Source organism: Oncorhynchus masou, chromosome 31, assembly GCF_036934945.1.
Source record: "Oncorhynchus masou masou isolate Uvic2021 chromosome 31, UVic_Omas_1.1, whole genome shotgun sequence".
In the NCBI taxonomy this organism is placed as follows: domain Eukaryota; kingdom Metazoa; phylum Chordata; class Actinopteri; order Salmoniformes; family Salmonidae; genus Oncorhynchus; species Oncorhynchus masou.
The window spans coordinates 19855364-19880313 of NC_088242.1; the positions used below are offsets into that span (position 1 = coordinate 19855364).

Consider the following 24950-nt stretch of genomic DNA (forward strand, 5'->3'; position numbering starts at 1 on the left):
ATGCCGTCTGGGATGGATTAGTTCTGTCTAGTTTATACGCCATCAAACAGCGCTCAAATCAATGTTTTGAAAATGTTCTGCTAGTATCCTAGAGGTTGCCCAACGGCAAAGGCAATCAAACTACATTTAATTACAGTAACTAACTATGGACTATTAAAGCGACATAAGAAGACATACCTGATACTGTTATTTTAAAAATAATGTGTTCAAACTTGGGGTGGGGGTCACTTTCAAAACAATGATTGACATGAAATTATAGCTTGGTCGGTCAGTTACAGTGACAGCGACTATGTGTTCCATGACCAGTCTGCATTCGTGGCTCAGTCCTCTGATTCGGGGAGGTAAATTTAATAAAGTCTGGAGCCTTTTCACCTGCAAACCTAGAGGATTGATCTACTTAACGGATACACGTCGTTTCACAATAGTAAAGGTGCTGTAACTCGCTCTCTATTGGTGCTAGTTACACCGCAGACCTTTACTTCTGATTACTGTCCTCATCTAATATTTAAGGAATGTTTCTAGGGATCTGTTACTGACAAACATGCTAGCATTGTAGTAACCAAAGATGAAGTGGATATCGTAGAGAAACTGATCCTGTTGTTAGAATCTGATAGGCAATGGGGTCTTGTTTTTGATGTAGGAAATGTACTCTCAAACGGTCAATCCAAATGTATCAAGGCACATATATTCAGATGACAGTCACACTGTGAGCATTTGTGCATACATTTCACCTAATATGTTAATGTCCTTCAGGACCCTTCCAGCTCCACTGTGGAATTCAACTCTCGTAATAAGAAATACAGAAGTCTGGAGAGGTCTTTCAAGAGAAGATTAAGGGCCATATACCAGAGGTTCTCCGAAGGCCCTGACAATACAACGGTAAAGTTGTGCCTGATGATTTGGCAAAGGTGTCTAAACAACCAGCACTGGTTTAATAAAGTAGTCATTTTACTGACAAACAGCTGTCTCTCCAGATCCAGGGGCTTAACCACGTGTACTTCATGGAGGGGGATGGCATCTATAGAATGGACACCAGGCAGGGTAAGCACAATTTTCTGGACAGACCTTTCCCTAATCACACCACTTTCTACTACTGTCCAGAGCTGAAGAGAGGTAAATTTCATTAAGCAATGTAAGGTGTGGGTTTGTGACTGACTGGCTGCAGGTGACCCAGAGCCAGAAAAGGTGTTGTGTCTGGACTCTGTGGGGAAGGGAGATTGGAGCCTCCAGAGGTTGCGTCTCTCCCCCAATGAGCATGCCCTGGCAGCCACAGTGAAGACCCCCCACAGAGAGGAGGCCAGGTGTGTCCTGGTCAAGCTAGGAGACAGAGAACCTTCCCTGGACCCACCTCAACCTCTACTCACCATTGACAAGGTTTTCAGCGTCGGTGAGAGAGAGGGTTAATAACATGGAGATAAACAATGTAGTTTTATACTGTGCCTTCGGGAAACTTTTCAGCCTTATTATAAAATGTATTAAATATATATTTTTCCTCAAATCTACATACCCCATAATGACAAAGCAAAATAAGGTGATAATTTATTCAAAAATAAAAAAGTGAAATATTACATTTACATAAGTATTCAGACCCTTTACTCATTACTTTGTCTAAGCACCTTTAGGCAGCAATTACAGCCGTGAGTCTTCTTGGGTATGACGCTACACGCTTGGCACACCTGTATTTGGGGAGTTTCTCCCATTCTTCTCTGCAGATCCTCAAGCTCTGTCAGGTTGGATGTGGAGCTTTGCAGCACAGCTATTTTCAGGTCTTTCCAGAGATGTTAGATCAGGTTCAAGTCCGGGCTCTGGCTGGGCCACTCAAGGACATTGAGACTTGTCCCGAAGCCACTTTTGCGTTGTCTTGGCTGTGTGCTTATTGTTGTAGTCCTGTTGGAAGGTGAACCTTTGCCACAGTCTGAGGTCCTGAGTGCTCTGGAGTAGGTTTTCATCAAGGATCTCGCTGTACTTTGCTCCGTTCATCTTTGCCTCGATCCTGAGGAGTCTCCCAATCCCTGCAATTGAAAAGCATCCCCACAGCATGATGCTGCCACCACCATGCTTCACCGTAGGGATGGTGCCAGGTTTCTTCTAGATGTGACGCTTGGCATTCAGGCCAAAGAGTTCAATCTTGGTTTCATCAGACCAGAGAATCTTGTTTCTCATCGTCTGAGAGTCTTTAGGTGCATTCTGGCAAACTCCAAGCGGGCTGTCATGTGCCTTTTAATGAGGAGTGGCTTCGTCTGGTCACTCTACCAGTAAGGCCTGATTGGTGGAGTGCTGCATAAATGATTGTCCTTCTGGAAGGTTCTCCCATCTCCACAGAGAAACTCTGGAGCTCTGTCAGACTGACCGTCGGGTTCTTCGTCACCTCCCTGACCAAGGCCCTTCTCCCCCGATTGCTCAGTTTGGCCAGGCGGCCAGCTCTAGGAAGAGTCTTGGTGGTTCCAAACTTATTCCATTTAATAATGATGGAGGCCACTGTGTTCTTGGGAACTTTCAAAGCTGCAGAAATGTTTTGGTACCCTTCCCCAGATCTGTGCCACAGACAATTCCTTCGACCTCATGGCTTGGTTTTTGCTCTGTCATACACTGTCAACTGTGGGATCTTATATAGACAGGTGTGTGCCTTTCCAAATCATGTCCAATCAATTGAATTTACCACTGGTGGACTCTAATCAAGTTGTAGAAACAATTCAAGGATGATCAATGGAAACAGGATGCACTTGAGCAGAATTGTGAGTCTCATAGCAAAGGGGCAGAATACTTATGTAAATAAGCTATTTCTGTTTTTTTATTGGTAATACATTTACAAACCTTTCTAAAAACCTGTTTTCGCTTTGTCATTATGGTTATTGTGTGTAGATTGCTGAGGATTTTTATTTTTTATTAATCCATTTTAGAATAAGGCTGTAACTTAACAAAATGTGGAAAAGTCAAGGGGTCTGAATACCTTCCAAAGGCACTGTGTTTAGTATGGACTCTTCTACACAGAAAATAAGGTGTGTGTATATGTGTGTGTGTGTGTGTGTGTGTGTGTGTGTGTGTGTGTGTGTGTGTGTGTGTGTGTGTGTGTGTGTGTGTGTGTGTGTGTGTGTAGAATGGGCTACAGATGACATCCTATTCTACAGCAGTCAGCAGAAACTCCAGTGTCACCATGTGTTCCGTCTGGACCTGACTGCCACTGGGACCAGAAGCACCCTGGTCTACCAGGAACAGCAGCCTGAGTAAGACAAACACACACCTCCCTTTGTCACACCTGTTTGTGTGTACATCATGTACTGTAATGTTTGGAAGAGGCCATGTTAGGACACAAGCCATTAAAACACAGAGAACATGTGTTAAAGTGCTCTGTTTTCTTAAGTTTTCTTTTGTCCACAGTGTGTTTGTTGAGGTGAGTCTTTCCAGAGACCAGAGGCTGGTGCTTGTTAACTGCAGCAGTAAGAGGAGCTCTGAGGTGTGGCTGATTGACAGCGCCAAGCCCCTTATGGAGCCCACCCTGGTCCAGGCCCGCCTCCCTGAGCTGCTGTACCATGTAGAGCACTCCCACGGCCAGCTGTACATCTTGGCCAACACTGGACCTGGACAAGAGTATCAGGTAGCCTACTGCCTCAGACAACCCCATAGATATTGATAGAGTACCAGGTAGCCTACTGACTCAGACAACTCCATAGACATTGATAGAGTACCAGGTAGCCTACTGCCTCAGACAACCCCATAGATATTGATAGAGTACCAGGTAGCCTACTGACTCAGACAACTCCATAGACATTGATAGAGTACCAGGTAGCCTACTGCCTCAGACAACCCCATAGATATTGATAGAGTACCATGTAGCCTACTGCCTCAGACAACCCCATAGACATTGATAGAGTACCAGGTAGTCTACTGCCTCAGACAACCCCATAGATATTGATAGAGTACCAGGTAGCCTACTGCCTCAGACAACCCCATAGATATTGATAGAGTACCAGGTAGCCTACTGCCTCAGACAACCCCATAGATATTGTTAGAGTACCAGGTAGCCTACTGCCTCAGACAACGCCATAGACATTGAAGGAAAAATATTCTCTATGGACAAATCAGTGGATCTGCATTCAAACAAACAGCAACCACAGTTGCACACTGTGTTTGTGTGTGTACATGACGTGATAAATGCATGTGTTATCAATATAATATATGATTCTATTCTATGCTGTCCCAGGTGTTGAGGGCACCTCTCTCATCCCCCTCCATCAAACACTGGGTCCCAGTGTGTAGCCCTGGTCCTGGGACAGCTGTGAAGGACATGGAGGTGCTCCAGGACCACTGTGTGTTGGCCATTAGGGACCCCTCAGGCCTGCTAGCACTCCAGGTGGTCCCACTATCTCAGCCAGCAACCACATCCACCCTGCAGGTGACAGAAAGAGCTATATGAAGACATCTCTCTTATTTGATTAGTATCATTTTTATTCCACAGTTTTAAAATACATCAAATGTTACACCAGACAGAGGATACAAGTCAAGAGACTTGTTTCCATTGTGGTCCTTTAACAGGCTACTCTATTTCTTCTCCTGCTAAGGCAGTTGATTATCATTCTGATGGCCATGACTATGTTTAACACTGCACTGCCTAGCCAGGTGTACTGGTAGTATACTGTACCATGAAAGCTAGGCCTTAAACGAATACTGAAATTCCGGCAAAGCCATGAAACGACCTCTTAACTTCCTTCATACTGCACGTATAGACATAAATATGACATCCACAACTTAATTGCTAGAATCTAGCAGTATCCCTTTAACCAGAACTGTCCTCCACCTCTCAGCTGCCACCGTGGGCCTGTGCCATAGAGACCAAGAGGGCTGGGCTGACGGAGGGTGGCTGGTTGGAGTTCCTCCTGTCGTCTCCAGTCCACCCCCCTGTCCTGTACCGCTACTCCCCCAGGGAGTACAGGCTCCTCTTACAGGAGGACACAGAGGAACACAGAACCCCCCAGGAGTATCAAACCACCCGACTAGAGGCCCCCAGCCAGGTAGACTGGATCCGAATTGTGCACACACACACTCAGAGAGGAAAGCCTCAAGAATACAATGCCGAAATGATGGGTGTGGACTGTATTTTGGTAATCCACTGATGACATACCAGCCTGCAGTAAGGGTTCACCATAGGCTCATGAAACACCATAGTCTAGGAGCTCACACACACGTTACATTCCCTCACACACAAGCACAGTTTTTTTCCGAAAACAGTATGTAATATTTTGTGTGTGTATAGTGATTACTACACTCTCTCTCTCTCGGCCTGTAGGACGGTACCATGGTGCCACTGACTCTCTTCCACAGACCTATGCTGGAGGAGCTGAGGGGGGCTCCATTGCTGGTGCATGTGTATGGAGCCTATGGCATGGACCTTAACATGGACTTCAGCCCAGACAGAAGACTGCTGCTTGAGGATGGCTGGGCTCTGGCCTACTGCCATGTCAGGTAGCGCTACAACTCCCAAAAGCCTTTGCGCCACAGAAAAACTGTTCCTACAGGATAAAGTCTGTTGTTGTGGGTGGCTATATTAATTGTTAGTGCTTTCATTGTAATGTTTTCTGTAGAACATATAGTAACAGTCAGAAATGTGGACACACCTACTCATTCAAGGGTTTTTCTTTATTTTTACTATTTTCTGCATTGTAGAATAATAGTGAAGACATAAACTATGAAATAACACATATAGAATCATGTCGTAACTAAAAAAGGTTTTAAACAAATCAAAATATATTTTATATTTGAGATTCTTCAAAGTAGCCACCCTTTGCCTTGATGACAGCTTTGCACACTCTTGGCATTCTCTCAACCAGCTTCATGAGGTAGTCACCTGGAATGCATTTCAATTAACAGGCGTGCCTTGTTAAAAATTAATTTGTGGAATTTCTTTCCTTAATGTGTTTGAGCCAATCAGTTGTGTTGTGACAAGGTAGGGGTGGTATACAGAAGATAGCCATATTTGGTAAAAGACCAAGACCATATTAACGGAAAAAGAGCTCAAATAAGCAAAGAGAAACGACAGTCCATCATTACTTGACATGAAGGTCAGTCAATCTGGCAAATTCCAAGAACTTTGAAAGTTTCTTCATGTGTAGTTGAAAAAACCATCAAGCGCTATGATAAAACTGTCTCTCATGAGGACCGCCACAGGAAAGGAAATACCAGAGTTACCTCTGCTTCAGAGAATAAGTTCTTTAGAATTACCAGCCTCAGAAATCGGCAACTGCACCTCACAGAGTTCAATTAACAGACACATCTCAACATCAACTGTTCAGGGGAGACTTTGTGAACAAGGCCTTCGTGGTCTCATTGCAGTAAAGAAACCACTAAAGGACACCAAAAAGAAGAAGAGACTTGCTTGGGCCAAGAAACACGAGCAATGGACATTAGACACGAGCAATGGACGAGTAATGGACATTATACCGGTGGAAATCTGTCCTTTGGACAGAGTCCAAATTTGAGAATTTTGGTTCCAACCTATGTCTTTGTGAGATGCAGAGTAGGTGAATGGATGATCTTCGCATGTGTGGTTCCCACCATGAAGCATGGAGGAGGAGGTGTGTTGGTGCTTTGCTGGTGATACTGTCAGTGATTTATTTAGAATCAAGGCACACTTAACCAGCATGGCTAGCACAGCATTCTGCAGCAAATATGCCATCCCATCTGGTTTGAGCTTAGTGGGACTATCATTTGTTTTTCAACAGGACAATGTCCCAAAACACACCTCCAGGCTGTGTAAGGGCTATTTGACCAAGGAGAGTGATGGAGTGCTGCACCAGGGGACTTGGCCTCCACAATCACTCGACCTCAACCCAATTAAGATGGTTTGGGATGACTTGGATCACAGAGTGAAAGAAAAGCAGCCAACAAGTGCTCAGCATATGTGGGAACTCCTTCAAGACGCATGAAGCTGTTTGAGTGAATGCCAAGTGTGCAAAGCTGTCATCAAGGCAAAGGATGGCTACTTTGAAGAATCTAAAATATATTTTGATTTGTTTAACACTTTTTTTTGGTTATTACATGATTCCATATGTGTTATTTCATAGTTTTTATGTCTTCACTATTATTCTACAATGTAGAACATAGTTCAAATGAAGAAAAACCCTTGAATGAGTAGGTGTGTCCAAACTTTATTGGTACTGTATATTATTATCTGTCTTGTAAAAAAAGGAGTTTGCAGCACTTCTGAATGTTTTACCACTCAGACTACATGTGTGGTTGTAGGGGTGGAGGTGAGCGTGGCCTGGGCTGGCATAGACAGGGTCGTATGGAGGGCAAACCGAGAGGAGTGGAGGACCTGGCTGCCTGTATCCAAAGGCTCTATGACCTGGGGGTGTCGAGACCCTCTCTGACCGCCCTCACCGCTCGCAGCGCTGGGGCCGTACTGGTGGGGGCGCTATGCAACCTACACCCCCACCTCATACGAGCTGTCACACTACAGGTAAACCCTACCTGCAGCCTTCAAAAACACACACCCACACATTTCCACCCCTATTTTCTCTGCTCTCTCAGGCCTGAATCTTTACTTGTCAAACCTGTGTGTAACTTTCTGTGCATATACCCCATTGAAATACACAGTGGCGACCTGTAATTCAGGGCAGGTGGGGTAGAGCCGGTGGGGTTTTGAGCCCCACATTTTGAGTAGAAATTAATTAATTAATTAATTAATAAAATGTAATATATATATATATATATATATATATATATATATATATATATATATATATATATATATATATATATATATATATATATATATACAGTTGAAGTCGGAGGTTTACGTACACCTTAGCCAAATATATTTAAACTCAGTAGCGTGCCGTGGTTCTGGGGCCTGGGCCTTCAGTGAAGTCCTACACAGTCCCACCCAAATTAATCTACCTCTTATTACCATCATTATGATGCCATGGCTGTAGACACTATACATTTAGACAGAAACGTAGTATAAAACCAGGTGTTGCGTCACCTTGAAATTGATATTTTTATTCAGAGAATTGCAGGGGAAGAGTACAATACCTTTTCATTGTGCAGCTTCGTTGCCCTGCGCGCTTGTTCGTTGAGCTGTAGATCCAATCGGGTGTCCCCAAAAGTTTTCAAAAGCACCATTGTTTGTAAGTGCCCAGCCGTACTTTGGTGTCTCGTTGCTGCCTTGGTTAGACAACTCAGGTTTGCAAAGCCAGTGTGGCTCCAAACACCAAATCGATCACTTGCAAATAATAGGCATTCCCAGCAGTACAGTTTGCAGTGCTTCTCGGAGCCTGTCTTTGTAGCGTCGGCGTCTACCTCTCCTGACAATGTCTAACTTTTCTTGAAAAGTTTGTCTTGAGAATGGCGTTATAATTATATCCTCGACCAAATCGATATCTTCTCCTTCCGCCATTGTGGGTTGAAAAAACAGCTTAGTAGTAATTCGTTGATCAATTTCAGTTTCCTAGTTCTGAGACCTGCCCATATAGGACCTGCCTCTTAATATTGGTAATCCAATCAAAAGACGTGCAGGCACTACGCCGCTGGCTCCTGTGTAACACTGGAGCCAGCCAGCAGGCGTACAATAGCCAACTCTAAAGCTGATTGATTGACACTAAATTTTAATTTCCATTCACTTTAAGCTACAAGCACCCGCACTGTTGATTCTGAAGGCCTGAGGGCAGATTTTAGACCCCTGGCAACACATGATGGCTGAATATGATTGGATAAAATAAAGACCAGCCCTCCAAATCTCAACATGGGGCTGGAAGCAGTGCAACCAAGAGGAACGCTATGAAATGAAGAGTGTAACTCTTACTCTGGGGAAGAATTAAATACATATTTGTGGGAAATATATATTTTTTAAAATATATATTCTGATGATGTTTAGGCCATCAGAGAAGGCCTTGTCCTGACGGCCCACCACTGTTTAAACTCAGTTTTTTACAATTCCTGGCATTTAATCCTAGTAAAAATGCCCTGTCTTAGGTCAGTAAGAATCACCACTTTATTTTAAGAATGTTAAATGTCAGTATAATAGTAGAGGGAATTATTTATTTTAGCTTTTATTTCACATTCCCAGAGGGTCAGAAGTTTACATACACTCAATTAGTATTTGGTAGCATTGCCTTTAAATTGTTTAACTTCGGTCAAACGTTTCGGGTAGCCTTCCACAAGCTTCCCACAATAAGTTGGGTGAATTTTGGCCCATTCCTCCTGACAGAGCTGGTGTAACTGAGTCAGGTTTGTAGGCCTCCTTGCTCGCACATGCTTTTCAGTTCTGCACACATATTTTCTATGGGATTGAGGTCAGGGCTTTGTGATGGCCTCTCTAATACCTTGACTTTGTTGTCCTTAAGCCATTTTGCCACAACTTTGGAAGTATGCTTGGGGTCATTGTCCATTTGGAAGACCCATGTGCGACCAAGCTTTAACTTCCTGACTGATGTCTTGATGTCTTGCTTCAATATATCCACATAATTTTCCTCCCTCATGATGTCATCTATTTTGTGAAGTGCACCAGTCCCTCCTGCAGCAAAGCACCCACAACATGATGCTGCCACCCCTGTGCTTCACGGTTGGGATGATGTTCTTGGGCTTGCAAGCCTCCCCTTTTTCCTCCAAACATAACGCTGGTCATTATGGCCAATCAGTTCTATTTTTGTTTCATCAGACCAGAGGACATTTTTCCAAAAAGTACAATCGTTGTCCCCATGTGCAGTTGCAAACTGTAGTCTGGCTTTTTTATGATGGTTTTGGAGCAGTGGCTTCTTCCTTGCTGAGTGGCCTTTCATGTTATGTCGATATAGGACTCGTTTTACTGTGGATATAGATACTTTTGTACCTGTTTCCTCCAGCATCTTCACAAGGTCCTTTTCTGTTGTTCTGGGAATTATTTGCTCTTTTCACACCAAAGTACTTTCATCTCTAGGAACGCATCTCCTTCCTGAGCAGTATGCATACAGAACGCGTCTCCTTCCTGAGCAATATGCGTACTATTGTTTGTACAGATGAACGTGGTACCTTCAGGTGTTTGGAAATTGCTCCCAAGGATGAACCAGACTTGTGGAGGTCTACAATGTTTTTTCTGAGGTCTTGGCTGATTTCTTTTGATTTGCCCATGATGTCAAGCAAAGAGGCACTGAGTTTGAAGGTAGGCCTTGAAATACATCCACAGGTACACCTCCAATTGACTCAAATAATGTAAATTAGCCTTTCAGAAGTTTCTAAAGCCATGACACAATTTTCTGGCATTTTTCAAGCTGTTTAAAGGCTGTCAACTTAGTGTATGTAAATGTCTGACCCACTGCAATTGCGATACAGTGAATTATAAGTGAAATAATCTGTCTGTAAACAATTGTTGGAAAAATTACTTGTGTCATGCACAAAGTAGATGTCCTAACCGACTTGCCAAAACTATAGTTTGTTAACAAGAAATGTGTGGAGTGGTTGAAAAACGAGTTTTAATGACTCCAACCTAAGTGTATGTAAACTTCCGACTTCAACTGTATGCATATATATTTTAATATCATTTTGGGGGGGGCTTGCCTGTTTTGCCTGTGTCACATATCAGTTTGCAAACAATGTAAAAATATATATATGTACTACCGTTCAGAATTTTGGGGTCACTTAGAAATGTCCTTGTTTTTGAAAGAAAAGCACATTTTTCATCCATTAAAAAAAACATAAAATAATCAGAAATACAGTGTAGACATTGTTAATGTTGTAAATGAGTATTTTAGCTGGAAACGGCAGATTTTTAATGGAATATCTACATGGGCGTACAGAGGCCCATTGTCAGCAACCATCACTCCTGTTCCAATGGCACGTTGTGTTAGCTAATCCAAGTTAATCATTTTAAAAGGCTAATTGATCGTTAGAAAACCCTTTTGCAATTATGTTAGCACAGCTGAAAACTGTGGTCCTGATTAAAGAAGCAATATAACTGTCATTATTTAGACTAGTTGAGTATCTGGAGCATCAGCATTTGTGGGTTTGATGACAGGCTCAAAATGGCCAGAAACAAATACCTTTCTTCTTAAACTCGTCAGTCTATTCTTGTTCAGAGAAATGAAGGCTATTCAGTGCGAGAAATTGCCAATAAACTGAAGATCTCGCACAAAGCTGTGTACTACTCCCTTCACAGAACAGCGTAAACTGTCTTTAACCAGAATAGAAAGAGGAGTGGGAGGCCCCAGTGCACAACTGAGCAAGAGGACAAGTACATTGGAGTGTCTAGTTTGAGAAACAGACGCCTCACAAGTCCTCAACTGGCAGCTTCATTAAATAATACCCACAAAACACCAGTCTCAACGTCACCAGTGAAGAGGCGACTCAGAGATGCTGGCCTTCTAGGCAGAGTTGCAAAGAAAGAGCCATATCTCAGACTGGCCAATAAAAATAAAAGATTAAGATGGGAAAAAGAACACAGACACTGAACAGAAGAACTCTAAAAGGCCAGCATCTCAGAGTCGCCTAGTGGTTAGAGCAATGGGCCAGTAACCGAAAGGTTGCTGGATCGAGTCCCCGAGCTGACAAGTTAAAAATCTGTCGATCTGCCCCTGAACAAGACAGTTAACCCACTGTTCCCCAGTAGGCCGTCATTGTTAAAAATAATTTGTTCTTAACTGACTTGCCTAGTTAAATAAAGGATAAAAATAGTTCAAGTTACAGTATGGCCACATATCTTGAGTAAGGATTAGGCCTTCACCCTCACAAGTCACTCGTTAGGTGTTCTCTTCTATCTCCAGGCACCTTTCCTTGATGTGCTGGGCACTATGCAGGACCCCAGTCTACCCCTGACGCTGGAGGAGAGGGGGGAATGGGGCGACCCCATGTCAGACCCCTGCCAAAGGGACACTATTGCCTCCTACTGCCCCTGTCATAACATTACACCTCAGGTTTGCTTATAAACCTTACTGTACTTAACACAAAACCATAAAATAATATGCAAACATTGCCTAAACAACTTTTAAACTCTGTGCTTTTTCTCTTTGGAGTTTTAGGCTGCGTATCTGTATAGCAGTTTGTGACAACTGCTGAGATAAAAAGGGCTTCATAATATAAATGAGCGGTTTCGTATGTGTGTATTCCACAGCACTACCCCTCCATGCTGCTCACAGCCTACATAGAAGACAACAGAGTGCCTGTAGCCGGAGTACACAAGTACGAGGAGAGACTTCAGGAAGCAGTTCACACACACCTCAATGGTCACCCTGTATCTGGTGAGCAGATGGACATGAAACAGTTCCTCTACCTGAAGCACATTCCTATGAAGGCTCATTGTCCCAGAATTGTCCATAGTTTTGTTCTTCCCGAAGAGCAGCAGTGTGGTCAGATTCATGTCCCACTAGAGGAGTGTGTGTTCCTCAGGAGACTGCTGTAATAGATCATTGCTAGAAGTGTAGGAGTTTATTTCCAGTACAGAGCAGAGGTCACCTTGTAGCACAGCAGCTCTATGTGAATCAGTGTCAGTGAATCATACTGATTCCCACAGTGAGGGACTTACTCTAGCTCGTTACCGCTCCTTAATAATCTCACATCAGGCCTTTATTGGCATGGGAAACATATGTTAACATTGCCAAAGCAAGTGAAGTAGATGATAAACATGTGAAATAAATAAATTAATAGTAAACATTACACTCACAGAATTTCCAAAGTCATATGTCTATATACAGTGTTGTAACGGTGTGCAAATAGTTAACGTGCAAAAGGGAAAATAAATAGACATAAATGTGGGTTGTGTTTGTACATCTTTCTCTCAACCACACACTGTCTCCTACTCTGTTACTCACACACACATTCACTCGGTCTAATTTTCTGTCACTCACAGACATACACACACTTGTGTGCATAGGCAGAGAGGGTCTCTCACTAATCTCTACCGCTCTCCTCTGTCATTGATAAAGTGCTGATCGCACACCCACAGCCGGGTTCATTAGCATGTTCATGAGATAGTGTATCAGCAGGAGAGATAAGGAACAATACACTGGGCTCTGGCAAGGTCAGGAGGAGGCTTGTGAAACACAGCACATTGAGGAGAGAGGGAGGGAGGACAAGAGGGAGGGAGGGAGCCTAGGAGAGCAGTAGTCAGATTAGAGAGAAATGACTGAGGACTTTTCAGAATTAGAGCTCCTCTTGTTTCCTTTGCTCTTCTCATCAAGCTGTGATCACAGGAGGAAACACTACAGAACACACCAGACACTCACTACATTATAGGGGAAACATATATTGCTGTTGTACCCAGCCTAAAATATCTTCGCTACTATTGATTAAATGACCATTTTGCTACTAGAGCGACTGGATATTGTTGCACTCCGCCTGACTGCAGCCACTGATGGCACATTCCGATCAGAACCCTTCATCCCTAATGACAACCTCTGATGTGGTCATGTTGACAGAGATCGGCCACTTGTATTGGACATGATGAACCATGCTGATTTGTTTGCTAATTTGTTGTTTGTGTGTTGTCATCTCTGTATCCAGAATCTGAGCCCACACCCAGTGTCATTCTGGACCTTCAACCGGGAGCAGACCACTTTGGCCCAGGGGACTTTGAACTGTCTCTGACTGAGGTATCTATGGGTTCTCTCATGATATCCCTTCTTTTATAGAGTCCACGACAATATGAACTGATCAATCTCTGACCCATAAACCATCTGAGTGGCACCCTATTCCATATATAGTGCATGAGTTAGTGTAGATTTATGAACACTACATAATCATAAACACTGTAATAAGCATCACTAACCTGCCAACCAAGGTTGTTGAGTTATAAAACATGTTGGCATTGTTGATATGGACTCAGGTAAGAGGATTACACTATTATACATTGCTGTTCTCAGGCTGACCTGACAGCCCACTCCTGTCTCTCTCCCTCCCCCACTCAGAGTGCTCGACAGCTGGCCTTTCTCCACACAGAGCTGGGCCTGAACCAGCAGAAGACCAAAAACAGGCGGAAGGAGAACTCATCAGAGCCATATAGAGATACATGTGTGGTTGACCCACGGGGGATTGAGTAAAATAAAATATTGGGGGTATGAACTCAAAATATAAAGACAACAATTTCTATTTTTTTACTGAGTTAGTTCATATTAGTAAATAATTAATTAGGCCCTAATCTATGGATTTCACATGACTGGGAATACAGATATGCATCTGTTGGTCACAGATACCTTTAAAAAATTAGGGGGTATATCAGAAAACCAGTCAGTACCCACCATTTGCCTCATGCAGCGTGACACATCGTCTTCGTATAGAGTTGATCAGGCTGTTGGTTGTGGCCTGTGGAATGTTGTCCCACTCTTCAGTGGCTGTGAGAAGTTGCTGGATATTGGCAGGAACTGGAACACGCTGATGTACATGTTGATACAGAGCATCCCAAACTTGCTCAATGGGTGACATATCTGGTGAGTATGCAGGCCATGGAAGAAGTGGAACATTTTCAGTTTCCAGGAATTGTGTACAGATCCTTGCAACATTGGCCTGTGCATAATCATGCTAAAACATGTGATGCCGGAGGATGAATGGCACAAAAATGGGCCTCAGGATCTCGTCACTGTATCTCTATGCATTCAAAATATAATTGTGTTCATTGTCTGTAGTTTATGCCTGCCCATACCATAACCCCACCATGGGGCACTTTGTTCACAAGGATGACATCACCAAACTGCTCACCCACAAAAAAGCCATAACGATCTCTGCCATCTACCTGGTACAGTTAAAACCAAGATTTATCCGTGAAGAGCACACATCGCCAGCCAGTGGCCATCAACGGTGAGCATTTGCCCACTGAAGTTGGTTACAGACCCTTGTGAGAACGAGGAGCATGCAGATGAGCTTCCCTAAGACGGTTTCTGAAAGTTTGAGCAGAAATTCTTTGGTTGTGCAAACCCACAGTTTTATCAGCTGTTCACACTGCAAAATTTCCTAAAATGATGTTGGTGGCTTATGGTAGAGAAATTAACATTTAAACACTCTGGTGGACATTCATGCAGTCAGCATGCCAATTGCATGCTTCCTCAACTTGAGACATCTGTGGTGTTGTGTAACAAAACTGTAGCCTTTTATTGTCCTCAGCACAACATGCATCGGTATAATGATCAAGCTGTTTAATCAGCTTCTTGATATGCCACACCAGTCAGGTGGATGGATTATCTTGGCAAAAGAGAAATGCTCATTATCAGGGATGTAAACAAATTTGTGCACAACATTGTGGAGAAATAAGCTTTTTGTGCATTTGGAACATTTCTGGGATCTTTTAACACTTTATATGTTGCATTTATATTTTTGTTCTGTATACTTTAAAATGACTAAAACCAAATCAAAACAGTGTAGTAATGATAACAGACCTACATTTATACAGTTTCCGGACTGTGTCCAACTCACTAATAATCACCCAAATTAAAATACCAAAAACAATGGATAGAGGACTATCTTTTGCTCATTTTGACAGTGAGGAAATAACACATTTTCAATGCAGCACCCGGACCTCGTGAAGACCGAATGCCGCCCCCGGGGACAAATGAGTGACACCCCTGATCTGCAGTATGACAGTCGTGACATTAGAAGGGTGGGAACTGCAAGTAAGTTGTTTCATCTGCATATTTGTGGTGAGAAGAGAATGACATTTGGAAAATGAATGCCGTTTTTAATGAGAACAAATAAACTTTTTGAACAAACAGTCAACTTATTTGAACATACACTGACTCAATCACAGCCAGTCTCATCATAACACATTTGATTGTCGAGGACATGGTGATTTCTCCTCCCACTCTGAGGCTGCAGTACTCAGCACTTATACAGAATGTCCAAGACTCCCAGATAGCAGGCCTTCTCTGAGACAAAACACTGGGAGGCGTGGCCAGGGTTGAACCGCATGTGGGTGGAGTACTCAAGTAGCAGCCCCTCCCCTCGCGCCGTGGCAATTGAAGATTTAATCACCGGCATCCCATAGTTTTCCTGCTTGGTACTCATATGAAGTGTTAGCTGCTCCGGCAACTCTGTTATGGCCGAGAGGTTTATAACAGAGTCCGCTCCAAAGTTGAGCACCACGAGGAAGGCCTTGTCCAAGCCGTCTATCTCCCTCAGAAAGGCAAAGACATCCGCATCGCTCCAGATGTAGCACATCCAACCCCGATGGAGAGGCAGCTGGGCCTGTCGCAGGAGACTCAGGGCCCGGTACTGAGACAGAACTGACCCGCTGTCTTTCTGCTGAGCCTGGAGAGGGCATGGAGAATAGAACAGAGAATTGATTGTATCAATCCGATGACAGTGAACTACTATACAGACAACCTCATAATACTGTTCTTTTCAGTCCCACCAGGTTTTCATGAAACTGTATTTGTGATTGATTGATTGCTTGATTTTGCTGCAGCAATTCTGACATTTTGCATGGTGATATGCAATGATTTTGTCCAATTTGTCGCGAAAATGCGCTGACGAGGGGAAAAGTTTGTTGATGTGTGGCTTGATTGAACCATACCATGCAGTAAATGTGCAATGATTAGTTGAAATTGCGAGGCCTTTTTTTATACTGCGGTAATGGGTCATTTTTATGAGACGATATTGTGACGATTTGCCTGTTTAATGCAGAAATGGTGCAGTGATTGGTCAAATTATCATACCCTTTCATAATAGGGGTGGCAGGTAGCCTAGCGGTTAAGAGCGTTGGGCCAGTAACCGAAGGTTTGCTGGTTCGAATCCCTAAGCCAACTAGGTGAAACAGATGTCTGTGCCCTTAAGGCACTTACCTCTAACTACTCCTGTAAGTCGCTCTGGATAAGAGCGTCTGCTAAATCAACGTTCCCAAACTCGGTTCCCCCCAGGTGCACCTTTTGGTTTTTGCCCTAGCACTACACAGCTGATTCAAATCATCAAAGCTTGTTGATGAGTTGGTTTCTTGAATGAGCTGTGTAAGAGCTATAGGGCAAAAACCGAAAGCTGAGGCCCCAGGACCGACTTTGGGAAACCCTGTGCTAAATGACTAAAATATAAAACAGTAATAATATGCCGGGAATTGTTGATTTTACACACAAAAAATTGCGAACACGGAATCCTGGAGTTTCAATGTTCCACTCGGAAGTATAACCCAGATCTCATCACTAAAAGAGGAGTGTACTCTACCTCCACATTAACTGTTGTGTGGTGTGGGTGCAAAGGCAGCCAGGTATGATTGGCATCACTGAAGCCAGCATTCGGCCCATCACTCCACTGCATGGGGGACCTCTGAGGGTCACGACTGGCATTCTACAGTATGGGACAGGCACATGTGTCAACATTAGAGTCCTGGATGTTGACTGTTGTACAAGCAGGCCCAGAACAGGTTGAGTGCTGATCCTACTGTAGACCAAGGGCTTGTTCAATAAAATGTTCAGATATAAATATATTGTGTAGAAAGAGCTACAATGGTCTGTCATGTAGAATATGGAATCATGTCAGCCATGAAATTTCTATCAACGTACAAAACATTTGACTTCAGTGGATGCATTCTAGGTTCGGTACACTTACAGGGTTAAACTTTCCAAAGGGGTCCTGGATCTCGTCAATGGTCACATTGATGTTCATCATGCCTATCTCCTCTCCATAGTAAGTGCTGGGTGTGCCGGGCAGGGTGAGCAGTAGCATGTTGATCACTTTAATGTACTCCTGGCCAACACTGGAGGAGATACGAGGTTTATCGTGGTTCCCAACCTAAAGACAGAATGGAACCATTCCTCAGGGGTAAATGCTGTTTTTGATGTGCAATTCTTATCAATACAGCTTTGTATCTGCTATCTCATAATGTTACACTGCATTTTTACATGTCTGATGTTGACAAGTTCTGTTTTTCTAACCACTTACCACCCAGTTTGGCCATTTCCCTACTGGCATGTTGGCCATCCACAGATTGACCAGGCCTTGAGCCCCAGTTCCAGTCAGATCAGTTGGCAGGTCCATCAGATAGAAGTTGAAAGGGAAGTCGCTCTCTTTAACGTAGGGTGTCCCATAGTACATCATGGTCTTGTCAGTCTCCTCATAGTCATAGGACTCAGCTACCATAAACCTGTTGGACGTTAGGACAATACAAATTGAAATATACTACTAACTTCAAGGTGAGTCAGAATATGAAAAATCTGTAGCGCTTGATATTAAGTTTCCATTATACCTAGGTAGTACAATGTACAACATGTTTTTAACAATGTTGTTACTGGAGTAATAACAGCAGTATTACACATATATAAAGGGTTACTGACAAATTATGGAAGGTGAAATGGATAGTGGGATACCTGTATCGGCCTGGCTCTCTACTGTAGACGTCCATTTCTCCCCTCCAGGCCTGCAGGATATCATGCAGCCCTAACTGAGTGGTGGTGTAGTCATGGTGGAGCTCAAACTCTGTGTCAATTGTATCCTGAAATGGGTGAGAGGGGGGAAGAAAGAGGAAAACCAGGGCCAGAGGGGGGAGAGAGAAGACGGGAGAGATGGTATCAGTGGAGGTTACTTCCTCCACAATCCTTCTCTAGTTACTGTGCTACCGCTGAGGCTTGGTGTAATTGTGCCGAATGAGGAAAATAACGGTGACTCTCAAATCCACAGAAATATGCTCCTAGTAATCCCTTCCCTGTGAGAACGTAGCCTATCAGAAAGCCTGGCGCCTCGTTCTCTCCAGGGGAAAGTTCATTCCCCTATGCTGAACAATCTGGCAGCCTGTTATAGTATGCCCATGCTATTACTCTGTGATGAAGTAATGTTGTTAGGCGTCACTTTACATTAAAACATACTAATTTTGTCAGGCCTTTGAGTGCCTTCCTTAGACCTTTTCTCTGTATCTAATTCACAAGAGTGATTAGGGGGAAAATCTGGTACAGCCTACCCCACGATCAGAGGTATATGGGCTGAAATGAGGAGGCTTACAGGATCTTGTTGTGGGTCCACTTGGGGCTCATCCCTCAGGTGCTTGGCCTCTAGGATGTGCTTCACAGCGTCCATACGGAACCCATCCACTCCTTTCTCCAGCCAGAAACGAACAATCTCCTGAAGAGAGAGATGAACGGAAGCAGTTATACATGGCTTTTAAAATCACATAGAAAATCTGCAGCATGAAGAAAGCAGGGCCCAGTCATTTTTCTTCACATTTCCTGACATTTAATCCTAGAAAAATTCCCTGTCTTAGGTCAGTTAAAATAAAGTGGTGATCCTAAGAATTTGAAATGTCAGAATAATAGTAGAGAAAATGATTTAGTTCAGCTTTTATTTCTTTCATCGCATTCCCAGTGGGTCAGAAGTTTTACACTCAATTAGTATTTGGTAGCATTGCCTTTAAATTGTTTAACTTAGGTCAAATGTTTCGGGTATTCTTCCACAAGCTTCCCACAATAAATTGGGTGAATTTTGGCCCATTCCTCCTGACAGAGCTGGTGGAACTGAGTCAGGTTTGTAGGCCTTCTTGCTTGCACATGCTTTTTCATGTTCTATAGGACTGAGGTCAGGGCTTTGTGATGGCCACTCCAATACCTTGACTTTGTTGTCCTTGAGCCATTTTGCCACAACTTTGGAAGTATGCTTGGGGTCATTGTCCATTTGGAAGACTCATTTGCAACCAAGCTTTAACTGATGTCTTGCTTCAATATATCCACATAATTTTCCTGCCTCATGATAACATCTATTTTGTGAAGTGCACCTGTCCCTCCTGCAACAAAGTACCCCCACAACATGATGCTGCCACCCCGTACTTCACGGTTGGGATGGTGTTCTTCGGCTTGCAAGCCTCCCCCTTTTTCCTCCAAAAATAACGATGGTCATTATGGCCAAACAGTTCTATTTTTGTTTCATCAGACCAGAGGACATTTCTCCAAAAAGTATGATCTTTGTCCCCATGTACAGTTGCAAACCGTAGTCTGGCTTTTTTATGACGGTTTTGGAGCAGTGGCTTCTTCCTTGCTGAGTGGCCTTTCAGGTTATGTCAATATAGGACTCGTTTTACTGTGGATATAGATACTTTGTACCTGTTTCCTCCAGCATCTTCACAAGGTCCTTTGCTGTTCTGGGATTGATTTGCACTTTCCGCACCAAAGTACATTCATCTCTAAGAGACAGAACACATCTCCTTCCTGAGCGGTATGACGGCTGCGTGGGTGCATGGTGTTTATACTATTGTTTGTACAGATGAACGTGATACCTTCAGGCATTTGGAAATTGCTCCCAAGGATGAACCAGACAATTTTTCTTCTGAGGTCTTGGCTGATTTCTTTTGATTTTCCCATGATGTCAAGCAAAGAGGCACTGAGTGTGAAGGAAGGCCTTGAAATACCTCCAATTGACTCAAATGATGTCAGTTAGCCTATCAGAAGCTTCTAAATCCATGACATAATTTTCGTTAATTTTCCAAGCCGTTGAAAGGCACAGTCAACTTAGTGTATGTAAACTTCTGACCAACTAGAATTGTGATACAGTGAATTATAAGTGAAATAATCTGTCTGTAAACAATTGTTGGAAAAATTAGTTGTCATGCACAAAGTAGATGTCCTTGCCAAAACTATAGTTTGTTAACAAGAAATTTGTGGAGAGGTTGAAAAACGAGTTTTAATGACTCCAACCTAAGTGTATGTAAATTTCCGACTTCAACTGTATATACACTGAATGAAAAATATAAATGCAACATGTAAAGTGTTGTTCCCATGTTTCATGAGTTGAAATAAAACACAGCAGAAATTGTGCAAACTCACAGAAAGCTTACATCAATGTTCGTGAGCATTTCTCCTTTTCCAAGATAATCCATCCACCTGACAGGTGTGGCATATGAAGAAGCTGATTAAACAACATGATCATTACACCTGTGCACCTTGTGCTGGGACAATAAAAGGTCACTCAAATGTGCAGTTTTGTCACAACACAATGCCACAGGCGTTTCAAGTTTTGAGGAAGCATGCAATTGGCATGCTGACTGCAGGAATGTCCACCAGAGCTGTTGCCAGATCATTTAATATTTATTTCTATACCATAAGCAGCCTCTCCAATACCGTTTTAGAGAACTTAGCAGTATGTCCAACCAGCCTTACAGATGCAGACCACATAAACGTGAAAAAAATACAACCACACTAGCCCAGGACCTCCACATCTGGCATCTTCACCTGCTGGATCATCTGAGACCAGTCGCCCAGACAGCTGATGAAACTGTGGGTTTGCACAACCAAAGAATTTCTGCACAAACTATCAGAAACCCATCTCAGGGAAGCTCATGTGCATGCTTATCTTCCTTACCAGGGTTTTAACCTGACTGCAGTTCTGCATCGTAACCAACTTCAGTGGGCAAATGCTCACCTTCGATGGCCACTGGCACACTGGAGAAGTGTGCTCTTCAAGTATTAATTCCGGTTTCAACTGTACCGGGCAAATGGGAGACAGCATGTATGGCGTTTATTTCAATTGACTAATTTCCACAGAGAAACTGTAACTCAGTAAAAATCTTTGAAATTGTTGCATGTTGCATTTATGTTTTTCTTCAGTGTACATATGATAGTTATTTCAACATGAATGTATTGATTGTAACATTGTAACTCACGTCTAGTATAATGTCTGCTTGTTCTCATAACTAAGGTCCACAGATGTCATTTGACACACCTAGTCACTCATCAATAGATAAAACACAGGCATACACTGGTTAAACATGGTCCGTGTCCTTCACTTTGGGCTCTCTGACTCTGTCTCCAGTTGTAAAAACCATAGTAACTACTCAGAGATAATGAGTAACCTGGCCACTAAAGCAGAGGATAAAACATCAATCAATAACCACAGCAAATGTAGCAACACATTGGTAAAGGCTGCTGAGATCCCAGTTTTGTACTTGCGTGAACATAGGAGATGGCCTGGATTATTTTCTCTCGGGTAAACCTTACCGTGCCAGCTAACTGAGTATAAAGGCTTCTCTGTGACATGAGAGGGACACCAGACTCCCTCTTCCCCCGGCCTAGGTAGACTCACGTGAGAAGAGACTAGAGGGGGTGAATGGGGTTGAAAACAACTCCTCTCTGTTCCTCATTCACACAGCACATCAATCATCACCTAAAACAGGGCTAGGCCACTCTCACTCTCATTCATCACTCAGCCCCCCCCTCTGACTCTATCATTCCTTTGGAAACTGGGTCTTATAGCTAGGAAATAAATCATGTCTATAGCATGATAAATGTATCATTATTTGATTAAAGAGATTATTTTGTATACCTTTTTGCCAGTAGTTCTGAAAGTAGTGCTCATGAGCCAAAAGTGGTCCCCGAAAATTGCGTACTACGTCACATATGTGCAGATACGTGCACCGTGTCATTGCTCTCGCTCTGCTGTTTGTATCTTGCTTGCTGTCACTTAAATGGCAAGGGGCTGAGGCTCATTGTCTACAACTGGAATTGTTTGGGTTCTAGGGCTGGCCCACGTAGGGGGAAATGTAGGGAAAATGGAGCAGCACAGCTTCCAAAAAAACTTGTCGCTTTCATACTAGAGATTTTGTGGCTAATTGAGGTAACACGGTAATTCTGCTCATAGATTATGCATGTATAAACTACACAGACACATCCAGCCCAAAGCGAGAGGTTTCAAAAATACTTACTAGTCAACAAAGTTCGGAACATGTCTTTAGATCGGCCACATATTGTGTGTGTGTGCATGAGTAATATCTTACAGTCATCTCTCTCCGAACATGTGGGTTGCGGAAGTTGAGGTCGGGTTGCTCCTTGAGGAACTGGTGGTAGTAACACTGCTGCCTCTCCTCAACATACGTCCAGGAAGAGTTCCCAAACACACTCACCTGGGTCGAAGACACAGACACACACACACACACACACACACACACACACACACACGGGAGTACAGTTATTTGGTTAATACTCTGTTCTGGTCATCCCTCTACAAATAGAACTTAAATAATAATAATCAATGACAGAGTGAAAATGATCCTCACCCAGTTGTTGGGGGCGTGGGTAGTATTGCAGTTGGCCCAGATATAGTAGTCTTTGTACTGTGCATGTCCACTACTGCTGAGGTTGAACCACTGGTGCGTGTCACTGGTATGGTTAGGGATAAAATCCATGATCAGCTTCAACCCTGGGGGAAGAGAGGTCAAAGGTGACACTTAGGAGAGCGGTGGATAATAAGTGAGGAATTGTACTACTATTACAGTTATTAAAATATACATATTTTGTCCAAATTGCTCACCTTTGTCATGCATGGCAGCAAGGAGGTCATCAAAGTCTTGCATGGAGCCAAAGAGTGGATCGATGTCTCTAAAGTCTTCCACATCATAGCCAAAGTCTTTCATGGGAGACTTGTAGAACGGACTGATCCAGATGGCCTTGATGTTCAGGTACTGAAAGTGATCCAGTTTATCCAAGATGCCTGAACATAAGGTGCAGCAATGTTAATCAACAGTGGCTAAACTAAATGTCCGTGCATGAACCTTAGAACTCTGACACACATAATTCTTAGCTTTCTGAAATTTGACACTATCTATATAGTTATTGTGCAATATTCAAGGTTTGGCTTGAACCATTAACTCTCTGGCTAAGGGGGAAAGCCAATATATTTTTATTTTAATCTATTTAACTAGGCAAGTCAAATTCTTATTTACAATGACGGCCTACACCGGCCAAACATGGACGACGCTAGGCCAATTGTGCGCCACCCTACGAGACTCCCAATAATGCCCGGTTGTTATACAGCCTGGATTCGAACCAGGGTGTCTGTGGTGATGCCTCTAGCACTGAGATGCAGTGCCTTAGACCGCTGCGCCCCCCAGGAGCCCAATATCTACTGTACCATGAAGGACCAGACCTCTTAGCTGGAGCTGTGGTAGTTCTTATAGAGGAAGGCTGCAGTAAGAGTATTGGGCCTGTAACAGGTTTGTTGCTCAGGATGTTTTGTATCCTTGATTACGGGGAATATGAGGGGATGTTTGGAGACTGATGTTAATGACCACCTAATGTAAGCCTGTAAAACGAGTGATGCGTAAAACAAGTGCAATTCAAAGCAGGAACAACAATCCTCTGACTTCACTACCCGGTGGTAATGACTCCATGAAAGCACTCATTATGTTCTTAAATAGACTCATCAAATAGAATGGTGAGCCATAGGCCGAGTAATATGCACCATAATTCATAGGAGTTGGATAGTGCTCACAGTGCTGACCAAAGTTTTCTGAATTAGGAATGAATATGAACACCGGGTAGGCTACAAGAAAATAGACTACTCTAAACAATTAGGAATATACTACCTTTGAGGTCTCCGATACCATCGCTGTCTGAGTCCTTGAAGGAACGTGGGTATATCTGGTACACAGGAGACGACTGCCACCAGCTGAGGCAACGGGGCGACATAACGATCACCGTGATGGTCAGTGCGACCAGCGCCAAGGTGCACACAATGGTCAGCCAGAACAGGATCTCCCGGGGCAGTCGGTAGCGAGCTTGGACTGAATATAAAAGCAGGACCTCTTTAGGCATGCCCGCGTAAGGTTTGATTTGGGTATAAGTATCCTCCTCTCTGCCCGGGGACATCTTGACCGTCGAAGTCCTGTTCTCTTCATCTCCACCAACAGCATCCTCTGTCTCATCATCCTCATGGAAGCCCGTATTTTGGATGCACTCCCCCAGTTCCATACTGCTACCGTTGGCTGTACCGGAGCTCATGTCTAGGAACATGTGCCCGTCTACTTCTAAATCCTTTGCTGAGATTAACTGACTCCTTGTAATCATTCGTTCAAACAACACTCTATAAAAGGTAGCACTAGTCACAGGGTCCATAGTACAACTCCCCCGGAATGTGGGAAATTGGAGAGTTGTAAACGTGTGGTCAGAGATTATCCTCTTGCTCTATTTGTTGGTTTGAATGCAATGGGCTTGAATACATCGAGTTAACTTTAAGACTGAATGCAGCCACATTTCCCTAGAATCAGAAGATTAGAATTGTGAGTGATACATCTTTAGATTATGATTTATGTGCAATTT

The 24950-nt window shown here is 43.3% G+C and overlaps 2 protein-coding genes across 3 annotated transcripts; one reads left to right on the plus strand and one right to left on the minus strand.

Moving 5' to 3' along the window:
- Nucleotides 1-53: 53 nt before the first annotated feature.
- prepl (prolyl endopeptidase like) lies at nucleotides 54-14020 on the plus strand. 2 transcript variants are annotated; one of them, XM_064950277.1, is made up of 14 exons: nucleotides 54-430; nucleotides 754-879; nucleotides 975-1041; nucleotides 1166-1387; nucleotides 3098-3224; nucleotides 3379-3595; nucleotides 4202-4393; nucleotides 4803-5009; nucleotides 5285-5460; nucleotides 7237-7453; nucleotides 11730-11879; nucleotides 12077-12203; nucleotides 13465-13553; nucleotides 13869-14020. In XM_064950277.1, exons 1-14 carry the CDS (start codon nucleotides 290-292, stop codon nucleotides 13998-14000), a joined length of 2190 nt encoding a protein of 729 aa, XP_064806349.1. In that variant the 5' UTR covers nucleotides 54-289; the 3' UTR covers nucleotides 14001-14020. The 2 variants fall into 2 exon arrangements, with proteins under 2 accessions (XP_064806349.1, XP_064806350.1); XM_064950278.1 differs by having other exon boundaries at nucleotides 54-341.
- Nucleotides 14021-15607: 1587 nt separating this feature from the next.
- On the minus strand, nucleotides 15608-24698 carry slc3a1 (solute carrier family 3 member 1). The gene is made up of 10 exons (XM_064950279.1): nucleotides 24218-24698; nucleotides 23164-23343; nucleotides 22910-23052; nucleotides 22631-22756; nucleotides 18874-18993; nucleotides 18246-18370; nucleotides 17821-18022; nucleotides 17488-17670; nucleotides 17104-17226; nucleotides 15608-16197 (listed from the first exon to the last, which is right to left on the minus strand). Exons 1-10 carry the CDS (start codon nucleotides 24696-24698, stop codon nucleotides 15769-15771), a joined length of 2112 nt encoding a protein of 703 aa, XP_064806351.1. The 3' UTR covers nucleotides 15608-15768.
- Between the last annotated feature and the right edge of the window lie 252 nt (nucleotides 24699-24950).